The sequence below is a fragment of the Scophthalmus maximus genome, chromosome 20 (assembly GCF_022379125.1).
Source record: "Scophthalmus maximus strain ysfricsl-2021 chromosome 20, ASM2237912v1, whole genome shotgun sequence".
NCBI lineage: Eukaryota > Metazoa > Chordata > Actinopteri > Pleuronectiformes > Scophthalmidae > Scophthalmus > Scophthalmus maximus.
Window position 1 is genome coordinate 16,641,220 of NC_061534.1, and position 16,621 is coordinate 16,657,840.

General features: G+C 41.7%; 2 protein-coding genes across 2 annotated transcripts in view; both read left to right on the top strand.

Annotated features, from left to right (window-relative positions):
- Positions 1–487: 487 nt before the first annotated feature.
- On the top strand, positions 488–6,398 carry LOC118284808 (cysteine-rich venom protein pseudecin). The gene is made up of 9 exons (XM_035607864.2): positions 488–697; positions 926–986; positions 1,520–1,523; positions 1,877–1,977; positions 2,610–2,700; positions 2,940–3,082; positions 5,428–5,516; positions 5,632–5,714; positions 5,873–6,398. The coding sequence occupies exons 2-9, from the start codon at positions 927–929 to the stop codon at positions 6,007–6,009; spliced, it is 708 nt and encodes a 235-aa protein (XP_035463757.1). The 5' UTR covers positions 488–697; position 926; the 3' UTR covers positions 6,010–6,398.
- Positions 6,399–9,212: 2,814 nt separating this feature from the next.
- LOC118284807 (inactive phospholipase C-like protein 2) overlaps positions 9,213–16,621 on the top strand; it is a 38,926-nt gene continuing 31,517 nt past the window's right edge. The window contains exons 1-2 of the mRNA XM_035607863.2: positions 9,213–9,676; positions 10,124–10,631. Of these exons, the coding sequence (XP_035463756.1) occupies positions 10,407–10,631 (225 nt within the window). The 5' untranslated portion in view covers positions 9,213–9,676; positions 10,124–10,406. The remainder of the gene's footprint in view (positions 9,677–10,123; positions 10,632–16,621) is intronic.

Genomic DNA, 16,621 nt, shown 5'->3' on the forward strand with positions numbered 1-16,621 from the left:
ATTTGCAGGAAGTTTCTTTCCTACCCGTGAAAAACATCACCTGGCTTCCTGTTTGCATATTGTTATTAGGACATTTATGTTTAACTCTTCCTGATTCAAACTATACATTTTGTTTAAATAACTTTTTTTTAAGCAAACAGGCAACCATCGCAAGCACAGCATACTTCACTGGTTGTTTACAGTAGACATTTCATAAATACAAATATTAGACAAAGGGAAATGTTCCAGTCCCTATTCCTACACAGTGATCAGATGATCTTTACAATGTGTTGCTTTTCAGGCCATGGCTAATGATGGGTGTGTCATCATCCAACATGAGCTGCATGACTTTAATCCATTTACATACAGTACTGCACAGTTCTGTCTTGTAAACCACCAGTGGCGCCTTTTCTCTTATTTACCCTGGCCTAAGACACCTTTCCATTTCATGGTGTGGAAACTCGAGCCAATACATCAGGTAGTCACTACACCCAAGGGCTTAACAATTCCTTGTTTACTCCCTGTCAGCTGCACTCTTTTGAAGAAAAAGCCTCTTCAGTGCTGCGTGATGGACTTGTTTTTCGTCTAAGCCCTGGACATCATTAACAGCCGGAGGGGGACGTGCTGTAACTTTGACGATAGTGGGCAGCCGGGTGTCTATAAAAGGAAGGAGAGATGTGTGCCAACTCACCTCCACCTCCCAAGGACCCGGCTGCAGGTATGTCTGCCAGAGCTTTCCTGAAATTTGATTTATGCAATTGAAAGGGCAAACCCAGTCCCCCGAATAACATGTTTATAATGTGAACTTTATGTTTTCATTAATTGCTGGGTTTTTTTCTGTTTCCCCTTTTACTCCTTGAACTTGAATGATATGTCAAAGAAATATTGAAGTGATTCTTCACTTTGCTTTGCATTCATTATACTATGTTCTGCTTTTTGTTGAAAGAATGTTTTCCTTCATGATTTGCATCTCGATGCTCCATCAAGTGTACTCTGCCTGCGTTGTGGTGAGTTGAAGTGTTTGTTTTAACGTACTGTATATATATATATATATATATATATATATATATATATATATATATATATATATAGTTGTGATACAATACAAATTTTTGGTGTTTAAAGAGTCTTTCATAGAATGAAAAGTATGATTGCTGAAGTGAAAAACTTGAATATAAAAATTTTTGAGGCTACATTTGAATTATTATTTTTCTTACAATTCCTGGAAATACACAGGATAGTAATATTATATATTTTTCCAGCCATAATTCAAACATCATTAACTAATGTAACTCTACAAAAGAACCTCTCCATGCAAATAGTCTTTTACTTTAAATAGTATTTAAATCTACTAATATAGTGTACTTACTTTTAGCCAGGAAAAAACTAGTTTCGTCCAACACAATCTAATACTTGTAGTAAATATTTCTATTAGGTAATGTATTTTTTGCATTTTCACTGCAATGTTTCACTGATGAGAACTTCTCCTTTTCTTCTGCTTTTTCAACGTCATTCGCCGCATGCCACGGTGTGTCCACAGCAAGGTAAGCACAGAGTTTAATGCATCCGCCGCGTTCAACTTTACAGAGTCATTTTATTTCCCAGTGTCTACCTGGAGACCATGCCGATGTCTCCAAATAAGATTATGGGATTTGGCAACACCCTCTCTGTGTGTTCTTTTATTATATTAATTCATTCCAGAGTAATTAAACCAGGATATGTTTGTGAAACATATCGTTGCTATTATAAGCCACCAGGGTAAATATTGCTCTTTATTATGTCTTTAATTTGGTGCTTACACGTGTGTGTGTGTGTGTGTGTGTGTGTGTGTGTGTGTGTGTGTGTGTGTGTCTGGGTGTGTCTGGGTGTGTCTGGGTGTGTCTGTCTGCATGTGCAGACATTTGCCCAGAAAACACAGCGGTCCAGGCGGAGATCGTTGACCAGCATAATGCCTTCAGGAGAGCGGTTCAGCCGACAGCTTCTGACATGCTAGAAATGGTCAGTGGCCAGTATAATATTTAATATAACCCACAGCATTTTTTTTACTTGTTTGTGAAAAGGGGGGAAAAAACAATACATTACAAAAGACTATGCTATAAATGTTATTTGAAATGCGAAAAAAAACCATTTTGGACTGTGAGCTGTCAAAGATATAACTTTTATGTTCATTATGGTTGAGGAATGTGATTTTTGTATTCACTGTAATGAATACTGTCTAATCTATTTATAGAAGAACTGAGTCCAGATACTAGAAATGCACTGTACACAGTTGAAGAGCAGAATAGAGACAAATTATGAAGATGCTAAAATCCATTTTGAAAAGAACTGGATGTCTGAAGGTGTAAGGTTTCTGCAGAAGAGTAAAAGTAAAAAGAAAATGGCACGAAATGTTTATATTGAAATTCAGTATGATGGGTACACCAGCTCATCTCAAAGCTGAAAGCCACTTGACTTAAAACCCTTTCATATTTTATGGGTCAGAGTGGAACAAATCAGTCTTTCAAATCATGAATCATCCAGTTTTCCAGACCAAATGTCATGCAAGAGAGTGAATCTTTTTCTGTGTTACAGGTGTCTGTTTGAAACGAAATGCTTGATTTGCTATGTCATTTTTCTCCTTACCATTATAGAACTATAGTGAGGAGGTAGCAGCCAATGCTCAGGCCTGGGTTGATAAATGTATTCTTGCTCATGGAGCACCCAGCACACGCATGATCAATGGTATATTTCTCCTTCTTTTATTAGTCCTCTCTCATTGTTTCCCCCAACGAGTTCTTATCTCCAGTCTAAATGCCTTCAAAGTATTTTACACAGAGTAGGGTATGTTATCAGTAAGGACATTATCCTCAACAGGCATTTTAATGAACTCTTTTTAATCTAAATAATGTAATCTACATGTAAACAAAAGTGTGTGGACTCCTGTTAATCAGTGCCGCCGTGTGTTTCTCACCATTGAGCAGGATACGAATTAGGTGAGAATCTGTTCTACTCGTCCTCACCTTACCCATGGACGGACGTCGTCGGTGCCTGGCACAGTGAGGTGTCCCACTACCTGTATCCCAACGGGTCGACCAACGGAGGAACTATCGGTCACTACACACAGGTAACACTTAGCAGGGTCACAGGAATGTGTTGACTGAGATTATTGTGGAGGTTTAAAAAAAACAACAAAAAAACACCTAGGTTGTAGTGGCACGAGGCCAAACTGTATTTTTGCTGCTTTGCTGCTGCATGGTAACCTTCTTAAATGAAAGTGGCTTGAATAACAATGGATCAAATTACTACACAGAGGGTTATCGCCCTAAACTGTAGTTCTTTCAGCTCTATGGACAGTTTTGGTGTCCATCAGCTCATTGTTAAAGTTTTATGGCCCGAATGACTATTTAACTTTGTCAAACTATGTGAATATTTATATTAAAATTAGGTCAGTTGTTCACATGACTATAGTAATTTATAATTGCTTTGGCACAAAATGCACTGAGTAAGCCTTGCATATCAAAATAGTTTGCATTCATTGCTATTGAATCATATTATTCTCAAATGCAATCATACACATGTTCATTTTCTAAATCCCTGCTTAATAGAGCAACAAACAATCACAATAACCTGTCACAAATATGAGATACATAAAAGTTATGTGGCACCTATGTTATAGTTTGGGACAACGTCATTTTCCATCGTTCAAATACAGCGAGGGAATGTTTTTTTGCCATCCCATGTTTCACCCACAATCTCTCCTTTCCTAAATCCCATTGAGGAGTGCTTTTCTGCATGGAGATGGAAGGTATATGTCCATAGTGCAATTTTGTGCAATGGATACTGGTTGTGAGGATATCACAGCAAATTTTTGTTGGGGGTGGCAAAAGATTTTTCCCTCGTTGCATTGCAAGGGAGGAAATCAGGTGTGATGTGGATGAAATGGTGTGGCCAGACAGAGAGGAGATTGGATGACCCATGAGGTTGATACATTTGCAGCATATTTTCTTTTTTCTTGCACATATTGTACAGTAGTTCCTGATAATGTTGCTGTTGTATATCTTTTGCTCTGTACAAGCTTTCTCTATGTATTTGCGGTTGGCTGGTGTGTACATACAATGAGAAATAAATGTTTTGTTAAAAGTACAGTATGTGCCATGGCTGACATCAATACCATTCAGCTGCCTAAATAAACAATGTTAGCAATTGGACAATATTACATAGGGTAAGTATAACACTTTCAGAGTACACTGTCATTTGACAAGATGTCTTTGTATTTTGAGTGTCTTGGTCTAAGCAATGATAAAGGAACCTTTTGTTTTGATGACAATGATTTATTCATTGATGGATTTATTTACATTTGAAGCAGGAGTTAATTCTTTTGATTGAGTGACCATCTTTTGCAGGTAACATAGAGTTGTGTGCTGAATGTATCACATGGTGTGAGGATTGTACTTAGAGTTTTGACAGTTGGTAGTTTGTTTCGGTAAATGTGCCAAATCGATTGAGAAAAACTGTAAGCAAAATAATCTGTACACTCGCTGGCCTGCATCGTAGCTGCTGAACATAGTTGGTGGAGACTAAATACAGAGCTCAAATTAGTGACTATTACATTCATCAGGTGACCAGAAACACAACTCCGAACAAAGATTAATTAAAGTTGTTCCGCATATGTACAGTAAATAAATAAGTATAACTAACAACTTAAAAGATGATTAAATGTCAGTGTGTGTTCACAGCTTGTTTCTGGTAAATGGACTGTATTTATGTAGCGCTTTTCTTGTCTTATGGAACACTCAAAGCGCTTTTACATTACAAGTCGCATTCACCCATTCACACAGCGCCGATATGTACAGAGCTTTTTCTGTCACATTCAAACACCTAAGGATACTTATGTTGACTGGGGGAAGCTGGACTCAGACCACCAACCTTCCGGTTTGTGGATGACCTCTTTACCTCCTGAGCCACAGCCGCCCAAATGTAGGCCCCAAATGAGGAAAAAAAAAAGTATATTGCAAATTCATTGAAAGTCCCACAGATTAAGGAACAGTGTTCCCCTTAATCTTTACCATGGGTTCATAAAAGAGAATGTTTAATTCATTTCATGATGGATGATTCTAACTTTGAAGTGCATTTCTTTGAGTTTCAAATTATATAATATAATTTTATGGCATGTACTTCTGCACCTTACAAAAAGCAGTTATTGTTTCACCATGAACAACCACTGCTGTCGTTATGAACACACAGTTATTACTTTTATGTGAACAGTTTTGACAAATTTTCACACTTTCACTACAAATAAACCTACACAACAGAATAAGTGTTTGAAGAGTGAAAAAAAACCAACAAAAAAACAGAGCAAAATATGAATGAGTCATGACTGTGTTTGAACAGTCAATATGCGTATTACTATTTAGAAGTTTCCAAATGAAAGCAGCACTGAAAACAACGACTCTCTGTTTTCTCTGTCAGGTGGTGTGGAATAGCTCTTACAGAGTTGGCTGTGGAATGACACTGTGCCCTAACAACATCTATTTCTACGGCTGCCACTATTATCGAGCGTATGTGACCCTCATTCCCTTTCCGCATGCTTAAAAAGCATGACTTTATTTTAGACCTGTACATCTGGCAGAACCAGAGGTCAGTTCCGAGTCAAATTTGTAATCTATTTAACAGAGGAAACTTCAGGGGTTGGCTGCCTTATAAAGCGGGACCTCCGTGTGCTTCTTGCCCGAATGCCTGCATAGACAAACTCTGCAGTAAGTAGGCCATCAGATACTGTGACAAATACACAATTTGCATTCTCTGTATGGTGAATAGGATGTTATACAACAAGTAATATTGTCTACTGAGGTCAAAAATAGACAGTGGATTAACCTTTTCATTTCTGTATCTGTTTTTTCTTTTTCCATTTCAGCCAACCCTTGTCCTTATATAAACAGCTACATCAACTGTCCAACCTTGAAAGCCAGGGTGGGATGCGGCAATAAGCTGGTGTATGCATGGTGTCCTGCTTCATGCAAATGCATCAACAAAATCATTCCAATTGCCTAAAGAAACATTCTTCAGTCTGCAAACTTACTATACTTTAAGTTTTCACACTATTTGCATGTTTGTTGTTGGTTCTTTGCATGTGAGGGAAGCTTATTTCACGTAAAGAATGTAAAGAAGAATTTGAAGAATATACTCAGCGCAGCCTCTGCAGTTTAATTTTTGTGAAGCTCTAACAGGGGGTGAACATAGTGGAGCATTTAGCTGCAGGAGTTGGTGGAGACCAAAACAGAGCTAAAAAGAGTGAGTACTGTACTTAAAGCTACAGTGTGTAATATTTAGAAAAACTTATTAACAGAAATTTAAAATATTCTCCATTACTGTGTGTTCATTTATGTATAATCACCTGCAACAAAGAGCCAATGTCTTTTCATAAACTTTGAATGAGGTAATTATAGTGATTGGGGTTCTCAGTTTGTTGCGGTTTGCACCTTCACCAACAGATACCGCCAAATATTACACATGAAGCTTTAAATTCAACATTGGACTTTTTTGTTAACATGTCCCCCATATCAACTTTATCAGATGATCATATGTCAATGTTGTGCTTGCAGCTTGTTGCCCTGCCACTGAGACTATCAGCTTAATAACTCAGCTATGTTGAGTGGTTAGAGCTCAGCTACCAGTGCCGTGGTAATAACAGCTGAATGACAATTTGATTAAGCTAACATTCACTTTAGGTTAATATTTTAATTACTCTGTTGATACAAAGCTCAACAGATGAAAAACCAATTCATCAACATTGTACAGAAAGTCAGCAAAGTTAAATCAACAGTATGTACAAACATGCGAGGATGACACAAGCGTCGACAGCCATGACACCGTCGACCAGAACAGGTGCAGGCAGACAGAGGAACTCCAATCATGCCCCAAAGCACAGAGGGCTCCAGGTAAATGTGCCATTTTAGTGTTAAATGATCCTCCAGCAGATTTAGAGGGAAACAGTTTTAGTGCAGTGACTTGCATAACAGCTGCCAACAGGCAGAGGCTGGTGCCAAATCCACTGTGACAAGAGCTGAGCCAAGTCTGGAGCCCTGAGTACACACAGACACACACGCACGCACGCACACACACGCAGAAAAACACCCTCGCATCACCACTGATGTGCCAGTGGTGATGGCACATCAGTGGTGCCATCACCACTGGCTTTAATATTACACTTATACTTCAAGATCTCGCAATTTTTCTATAACACCAACCTACTTTCGCGAGTTTGGCCTGCGTCGTCAGTGTAATTCGACATCAATGAAGACTACTGAGGTTTTTTTTCAATGCTGCAGATATGCCAATGCTGCCCACAGGACATCCATGAACATGTAGCCTCATGTGCAGCAACCTTCATACATACTGGTGTAAAAGACTTGCATGACTGCAAGCAGGGTGAAAATCATCCCAGCAGTGGGAATACTCACCAGCTTGCATTTACATGTACCTCTTAAACTATAATCTTTAAATCAATGATCTGCGATGCCATGTCATTGTGTCAAAAGGGCTAACCTTAGTTAGGTGATTAGAAATGCAAAATGTGTCTGATAAATACAGGCCAGGGTTATTGTCAGGGGATGACATACAGCAGATAATAAGCAAATCTCCACTGCACAATAAGCACAAACCCATTACCTTTGTGTTCCAGCAGGTGGCTCTGTTGTACAACTCACCTGCATATGTATCCCACAATGTTTAGTTACACAGTATCTGAACCATTGGCCTATGGAATAAAATGCATCAAATTATGTAGAATAATGTGCCCCATCACTCACTCTCAGTAACGCTTATGCAGTAGGGGTTTAATATTTTTGCTTTGAACTACATATAAGGTCAATGCATTGTACCTTGTGTGAAATATCTCAAATATCTTTTGAATTAAAGGGGGGATTGGTCACATAGGATACCGTCGGGGTTCATTTTCACAGGAAACCTGTGACTGGCAACGGCACAAGCGACTGTTAGTACTATTACCTCACTTTCGAGATTAGCCCATCGCCTCCATGCACTCTCCACATAAAGAGGAAGATCAAGATCACACACAATGTGACTCTGAACAGAAAAAAAACAATCGTCATGTGAGCCTCCTGGGAGACAACTGCTGTCCTTGAGGGATGTCATGTGTACTGTAGCTTCTGAATACAGCTGACATCAACCACAGCAGCATTAATAATCTGGGAAAAACAATATAAAAGCTGAAAGCAGTGGGTTTCATTCATTTACCTGCTGCTGTAACACTGGAATTTCCCAGCTTGGGATCAATAACCTATCTATGTATCTATCTATCTATCTATTCAGAGAGAGGATGAAGACATTATGTAATCATGCTAATTGGTTTAAAACTATCTTGATGGAGACCCAGCCAAGGCTGCAGGTTTAAACCAGTTTACCCTCCTAAATAAAAGCTTTTTATATAACTTGTTATGAGGTTTCTTAAACTTACTACAATTGGAACTGATTGAGAAGTTGGCGTCTTCAACTGTCAATAACATATTTCACCAAGGCTATTTGTAAGAAATGTTCAGAGCTATTTCAAAATGAATAGAACAATTTGTGTTTTATTCTGTTTTATTTGTTGTTAGTTTTTTGCTATTCTGCACGCATTTTTTGTTGGATTTGTGCTGTTTTGCGTGTATTCTCCTGTTGAATTTTGTCCTTTTTCTGCACATTTTCATGATGAGTTTCGTGGTTTCTCTGTTTTATATATGTATTTAGATGTTGACTTTGGTGCCGTTTTGTAAGTATCCTCTTGTTGAATGTAGTCCTTTTTCTGTAGCTCCATTATTATGCGGAATTTGTTTTTTTCAGTTTAATATGTATTTTGTTGTTGACTTTTGTGCTGTTTTGCATGTATCATCTTGTTGAATTCAGTCCTGTTTCTGTACATTCTTATGCTGAATTTGGTTATTTTTCTGTTTTGTATGTATTTTGTTACTGACTTATTGCAGTTATTATAGTTTCTGGTGTTTGGTAAGTATTTTTGAGTATAAAGTGGCATTGCCAACTAACTCAATCTGTACATTATGTGGCAGTGGTCCAAATGCTACAGCCTATGCTTTTCCCAATTAAAATGTTTCTTTCTTGTAAGCAGTGGAACAAATCTCTAGAAGACTAAACTGATTTGTGAAGTTCGTACAGTTCACACCGCATGCGGGTTTATCGCTCTGCAGAGGCGCGAAGAGGAGGCGGGTCCGCTGTCGCCGAAGAAAACAAATAATGAATCGGGTTTTGATTGACAGCGCAGCCTGTTGTACTCGTCGCGCGTTCACGACACAAGGCACCACAAGTCGGTTCCCCCGGGAACGGCACGCGAGCGAAAACAAACACCGAACGGCAAATCACCGCTCAAGTTTTGTTTTTCTTTTGGAATGTTTTAATGTTTTGTTGTATATTTCAAGTTTTCGGGGCGGACATAAGCCCAGACGGTCTGTCGGCTGAAGGGGACTCCTCTCTTTGTTCGCTTACCCGGCTGACGACGGAGCTCGTGCGCCGACTGGACTTTGAGTTGGTTGTGAAACTTACTTCACCCGGACAGCTAGCGGGGGGGAGTTCGGCTAGCTAGCTAGCTAATTAGCTCGGCTCGGCTCGGCTCGACTCGGCTCGGCTCGGCTCTCATCAGCTGCGGCAACAACTCGAGAAGGAAGCGCGTCCTTCCCCCCGCGGAGAGGACCCGGCAGCCGAGAAGGTACATCGCGCCACCGGGCGCCACATTGTTACGAGCGTGCTTTTTCTTTTTCTAATGAAGTAACTTCACGTGAAGAAGGGGACGGCTTGTTACTGCTGGAGAGGATGCAACACGCACCGGGGGGGGGGGGGGTCTGTGGGGTTGGAAACGGCGGGGGACGTGAGTTAAAACTTGCTCTAGAAAAAAAAATGTAACAACGACAAAAAAATACCCTGACCCCAAGCAGAAGCGCGTGTCTCTCGTCGCGTTGCGTTCTCGGTGTGCGGGGTTTTAACATCCGCGTTCGGTGCGCGCCGAGCGCTTTCACGCCTGCTGCTCGTGGCCGCCGCCTACTGTTCAGCGTGGCGTTGCGTCGCGTTGCGTTACTGCTGCTGTAACGCAACGCAACGCAACGTAACGGTGTGTGTGTTGCCCCATTATGCTAATCGCCGTGGTTCCTCTTCACAGACGGAGCACAATGCGCGGAGGAAGCCGCCGCCCCCCCGCTGTCCGCGGTAACCGGACGGACCCTCGCACCGGGAGATGATATGGCAGAATTGCGGGCAAATGGTGCGAGGCGATAGGCCGGCCAGGAAATCGGCGTGAAGACGAAACATCAGGGCTTTTGCTTCACAGCATCCTGTGTGTGTGTGTGTGTGTGTGTGAGACAGAGAGCGAGACAGACAGAGAGAGAGACAGACAGAGAGAGAGAGAGAGAGAGAGAGTGCGCGTGCGCGTGCAGGAAGTGCCTATGGCGGAGTTTGGGGAGGACGGCAGCCTTCCTCCATCGACTCTCGGGGACAAGGCGCATTGCGAGGTGTCGTTCTCGAATGGAGACTGCGGGCTGTCGGACAACATGGTCGGCTCGGGCTCCCTCGTCGCACCTGGCGGCCAAGCCGGCGTGGAGAGCGCCAACGCCTCCGTCGGACCCGTGGACGCCAGAAGCGACATACCGCGCAGGAGCAGCATCATCAAGGTAAGTTCGTCGCGTTCTCAGCTCGTTCGGCCGAAACAACCCTGCACATGTGCACTGGTCACTGTGTTGGAAGTTCGCCTATAACATGTGTGTCCGTCTGTGGTTGTCACAGCACAGGCCAGTAAATGGATCCCCAGAAGCACATCCTGTGCTTGGTTTTGAATGATTTGCATATTGTGTATGGCACAGCTTCTCCTTATTGTGTGTTTTTTTTTTTTTTTCGTTCTCAGATGGGGACAATAAAGTGAGAGCATCATACATACAATCATACTAAACCCGACCCAATGTCCAGCAATTGAATCGTAGTGTTTACAGTAGAGCCCATTAAGTACAGCAGCAGAAAATGCAGAGCGATGGTGGTTGCCAGTATTTAGATTATAGTATGTGCAATTAAAACGCACAGATCCAGGAATTTTTATTTATGATTCTAATTCCAACCCTGTGAAGATGCCTGGGGGTTTCACAGCACAATAGTCATCAGTCACGGTGCAGCGCGCGCGCGTGTGTGTGTGTGTGGGGGGGGGGGGTCTTCTGATGATTTGGTAACACCGAATGTGCATCACAACAAGCAACACAGGCAGACAACTGCCGCCACCAGTTCTGCAGCTGTGGTGACTCGTGGCTGTGTTGACTCGTGGCTGTCACCGTCATGGCCTATCGGTGACAGATCCAGTGTCTCTCTCTTGCTCACGCAAGCAGCTCGTTGTGCTGTGATGACATCACATCTGACACGCGACCTCACTACAGCTGTGGCCGTAAAAAGCCCATAACGCAACGTCCTTTTTTGGATTGAAAAACCACTCCTTGTTTATATTGTCACTTTTTTTGTGGATGTCATCTTACCTCTAAATAGACTCGCAAGCCACACTCCCAAAATGTTAGCACTCTGATCAGGACCAGTCTCAGACTTTGTGTAGCGCCAGAACACAATATACACTATCTCAAGGCACTTCACATAATGAGTAAGCAACTTGTCGACAGCAGAGAGAACTCTCTCTTTTTACACTAAGAAATTTGTAACAGAACTGAACTCAGTTGTGGGCGGAACATCTGTTGCGACCGGTTGGGGTGAGAGGAGAGAAATGGCGAGAGAGGAGGAGAAAGAGAACAGTTGTATAACCGTCGCTGTAAGCTTTGTCCAACTGCTTCTTATTATGACAATAATAATACTGACACAGATGCAATTATATTGTTAATAATAATAGGTTATTATTAATAATAATAATACGGACACTTATCAGTCCACACAAAGTAGGAATCGCTGTAACACTTACATAAACAGTAGTCCCTACTCATGCCCTCGACCAATAACATACGGCTTGTTTGTACAAGAGTGTTTTTGTCAAAATCATTAAATAAAACTTACCTGTGCGTTTCGAATGACAGGGCCACTGAATGTTTTGCATGTCGATTCGAATGACAGGGCCACTGAATGTTTTGCATGTCGACCTCATATACACAGAGTAGTCAGAGTCTGCCTCAACACTGTTTTGGTTAAGTATACTGTTAGAAACAAAATTGAATATCATTTTTCTAAAAAAGGGAAACTAGTGGTCAGAGGAAATCTCTGAAGTCTTGTCCTGCTCCAGATGCTGATCCTGAACAAACATAACTTTAACTGGTTAATATCTTTTAACTGTTTCATTGCGATTGCGACTTGCTCATTACAGTTCACTCCTTGATATTGCTATTGGTAGCTTTGCTTAAGGGGCACCAAAGATCATGCCTCCTCTTCACATTGCAATAATCTTTCAGCTGTATGTTGAAAGCCGATGCATTTTCTGTAGCTATCGTCAGCATTTTTTACATTTTATGGAAGTCTTGGCTCTGCTGCAGTAGCTGTCATAATGTGATGGTTTGAAGTAGATGAAGGGTTCCTTTGCTAAACTCAATGAAGGAATTGTTATACTTTACAATGGCAGTCATGGTTATTTATTTATTAACTGTACTCGACACCTTCACAGCATTATGATAACCTAGACCCCAAATGGTTCTTGAAAGAGAAGTAATACATGTATGCCTTTTGCTTTGATGTTTGTGTTTGGCTTTTAGAGGTCAGTAAATCACTAGTCCGAGTCAGTGATTTAATTCCCTCGAGGGCCAGCTAGATTAATGCATGAGCTAGTGTAACGAATTTCATGGGTAGTACTTCTCCAATGGCAGCTTCTGTTTGTGTTTGAGTGAACTCGTTGTCTTAATGGTTTATTATCAGGTCTATGATTTGATGCCTCGGCTACACTCTCCCCAGCAGTGGACAGGGTTCGGCAGCTCACCTTATTGCTGGCAGGTTTTGCATCAACATATTCTTGGCACATTGAGGGAGTTGAACTTTGATGTGCCGTCTGTCTGGAGACTGATGGGGAAGATATTGACATTTGTAAACTTCAAAGTAATATCTCATTACACAAGGGCCTGTCTCAGTTCCCAGGCACATCTGAGTCCGATTTATTTCGGTGGGATGGAAATGGTCTGTATTTATATGGCGCTTTTTCTAGTCTTCTAGACCACTCAAAGCGCTTCACAGCACACCACGCTTTTTTTCTATCACTGCGATTTATGATACGTTATGCAGCACATCTGACCCAGGGTTTATACTTTGCTGTCAAAGTATACATATTCATCCAATCCTCCTGGTGTCACCAATTAGAAATGCCTTGCCCTTCATGTACTAGTCATGCTCCCCAAATTGTTCAGCACATCGGCATGCGGACTGGGGGAAGCTGGGATCGAACTGCGGACCTCCAGGTTGGTGGACGCCCGACTCTACCTCCTGAGCCACAGGTGACCACTCCTGGGATGACCACTATTGCTATTGGTTCTGATGAAACGTACGGGGGCATACTGGATCATCAGCAGATTTTTTTTTGGGTTAAAGAAGTGCCTCTTAATGTGACGCGTTTGTTGAAAACGTCACATAGCTGTTACTGTCCACATTTGTGAGCTGGTTTCAGGGTTTCCCACAGAATTTGATTGCAGTAGTTGCCGGGATGCGGAGTGATTGCCCTGTGAACACACCATCATGCACACGACTCACACAATGCACAGCAAGAGCAGGTCTGCCTGCCAGTTGAGAACGGACGGTTGTTGCTCAGGAGGAAGAGCAGGTTGTCCACTAATCGGAGAGTCAGTGGGTTTGATTCCCGGCTCGTCCCCTCCACATGAAGACGTGTCCTTTGGCAAGACTCTGAACCCCATACTGTCTCTGATGGCATGTGAATGAGATGCTGGCTGATAGACAAAGTGCTACATATAGAGGTGCTGTATGAATGTGTGTCAACTGTACTATAAAGAGCTTTGAGTGGTTGAGAAGAAAAATGCTATAAATGCATTTACCATTTAACTTTACACAATGAAAGCAGATTCTACCGTTGTTAAGCCAAATTCTGCCTTCCTGTAGAGAAATGTAAAAAAAATGTATGGATGTTTGGATAGGCCACCAATGCGATGAGAGTGACAGCAGGGCAAAGAGTACTGCACACAGCTCTTTAATGAAGTAACACAAAGATGAAGCAAAACAGAGATCTCGTATCTTATCATGAAAAGATACAAGATTAAAATCTTCAGGTCATTATGAAATTGTGGCGAGACAAATGGGACTATGGCGGGCCACCACAGTCTAGGTAATTGATGGGACACACTGGGTCTAGAAGATTCCACATGGTGGTCAAGTGCCAGGTAATCCATGCATACGAGAAATCTGTCTGAAAAGCTCAGTGACCCAAGTTCCACATCGGACAGCATAATGAATGCCTTCATGACAAGGCATATTAAAATGCACAACGAGTCAGTATGAAATGATTTAGTGACGCTCGCTTAGCAACAAAACACACAGATGGATGAACACCCAGTGAGTCACAGCAGACATGATGACTTCTGATAAGTCGGAGCCAAAAATGAATGTCATGTCAAGTTACCCTGAAGAGAACATGGATTATTACCAAGGAGAGGGTTGAAGCAGGAAGTGCACTTCTTAGTCAGGGGTGAAAATGTTCTCCCTCATAATTCATAGCTTGAAAGGGTTTTTTTTATGTATGAGGATATTGTCAAATCTAGCCATACACATTACAAACCAAAGAGCGAGAGTCTTAAGTAAATTTGAATTGAGAAAGTGAGATTACGATGCAGGAAAAAGTAAAAATGTCCTGTCTGAAGGCAATCTCGCAAATCAAATAATCTGCAACCCGTGCCCTTGACTTCAAGCCAATACTTTAGTGAGAACATTTGTTTTTGCCTCTGACAACCACGAATGATCGGATATTGCTTTGAAATGGTGGGTGTAAAGGGTTGGACCAGTGTTCACAAGACAGTCTGTTTCACACCGTTAGTCAAGAGTATTCAGTTCTAGTTAAACAGCTCGAGTGTTGGGAGGATGTGGTTGGAACAACACCAACCACATTCTCATAGTAACAACTGCAATTCTCGGTGCTTAACAAAAAATGAAATGGAAAAATCCTGTAACTACATCGCCTCTGTTCTTCCATCGACACACCAAATTTAGAGATTTGTGCAGTTTTGTCAGATGTATGCACCTTTACTCCTTTGTAGCTTGTATGAAGTAAAATGCTCATTATATCAAATTTGTTAGTTTGTCCCATTAGGATCAGATGCAATGTATGAGCATATCTCGCTTTAAGATCAGGAGAAGATTCAAGAAGATTCAAACTTTTGACGTGCCTGCTGACCCGCTAGCTAGGATCAGGGTGAGAGACATGTTTGACATTATGAAGAATGAAACCCAAATGTTTAAGCACTCAAATAGTTTTTATTCCATGTTTTTCTACCTACTTCAGATGCTGAGAAATAAAGGTCTGAATGAATCCTCAGGTGTTAGGCTGTTTTCAAACAATGCTAGGTTAACAGCTGCACTAAATAGAGTTTTTGGTTTAGGTTACATAGCAACCATGTGATACTTAAGCTTGGGATGCGCTGATCAGATAGGGATATTGGTCTGATATTGATTCAAATAGCTGTGTTAATTCAATTCAGTTCTATGGTTAGGTCTTAGTGCGTGTACTGCCTTCAGTGTCAGCTGTTTAATGGTCAATTTGTACATTTTGCTAGAGGGAGAGCAATCATATAGCATGTAGGGAGCTAAAAACAAGTGTCCGGCAGTTTGGGGGTATTTCACGCTTGCCAAGTTGTAAGACTAAGATTTTTATTATAAACCGGGTCTTTTAATGTTAAACATTTTATATGTGGGCTGCCATTGGCAGGGAGAAATAAAAAAAAACATGACTACACCTCCCACCTCACTACTCACCTCAGATCATCTTGACATAGTCTTTTTATTGCATTGTTATTAACACTTATTTCACAGCTCTGATAGGAGAAGAAAACAATCTTATACCTCTTTCACACCAAAATTACCGTGTAGACCCGGGTTTTTTAAACGCGGATCGACCCACGTTTAATCGGCAATTGGCCACTTTCACACTGCGAGCAGACCAGGGTCTGATGATCGTGTAGTGACAGTTGGCGGCCATAGATGGCGTTAGAGAGCAGTGCGCGCCATAAAACAAAGAAGAAGAACATTACACAGAAAGCATGGTAGCCAGTCAGCGGTACCTTATATCTTGTACTTGTCACTCTTGCTGTCACACGCGCAAGAGAAGAAGAAGGTTGGCACTGCACGCTGTGTTTGTGTAAGTAGCTGCAGCCACAAGGAGAATGGGCTCCGCACATCATCAATGTTACCGACAGTTTTTGGCCACTGTGTAATGAGAGACCGCCTGATGAGGCCGTGTGTGTCCGCCGAAGGGTTGAAATAAAGTGCCCCGTTCTAAACTTCATCGATGATCTGGATTGTGTCAGTTGTTACCACCAACAAGCCAAAGCTAGGCCAAGCTAGCTAGCTACATGCGAGAGATCTCTTTACTACAGCTGGTGAGGTAACAGCAGTTACCAACGGAGGAGTCGTGCCTTCATTGCCTCCGTCATTGTACAAATTAGTTCGTTCACCCGGGTGTGACGTTCACATCAATGCCGATCGG

Bases quoted from the DNA above. Each gene is read 5' to 3' on its own strand.
- LOC118284808 (XM_035607864.2), top strand. From the start codon at position 927: ATGTTTTCCTTCATGATTTGCATCTCGATGCTCCATCAAGTGTACTCT. The intron at 2,701-2,939 runs GTATATTTCTCC...ACCATTGAGCAG, and splicing joins CAGCACACGCATGATCAATG to GATACGAATTAGGTGAGAAT. The intron at 5,715-5,872 runs GTAAGTAGGCCA...TTTCCATTTCAG, and splicing joins CTGCATAGACAAACTCTGCA to CCAACCCTTGTCCTTATATA.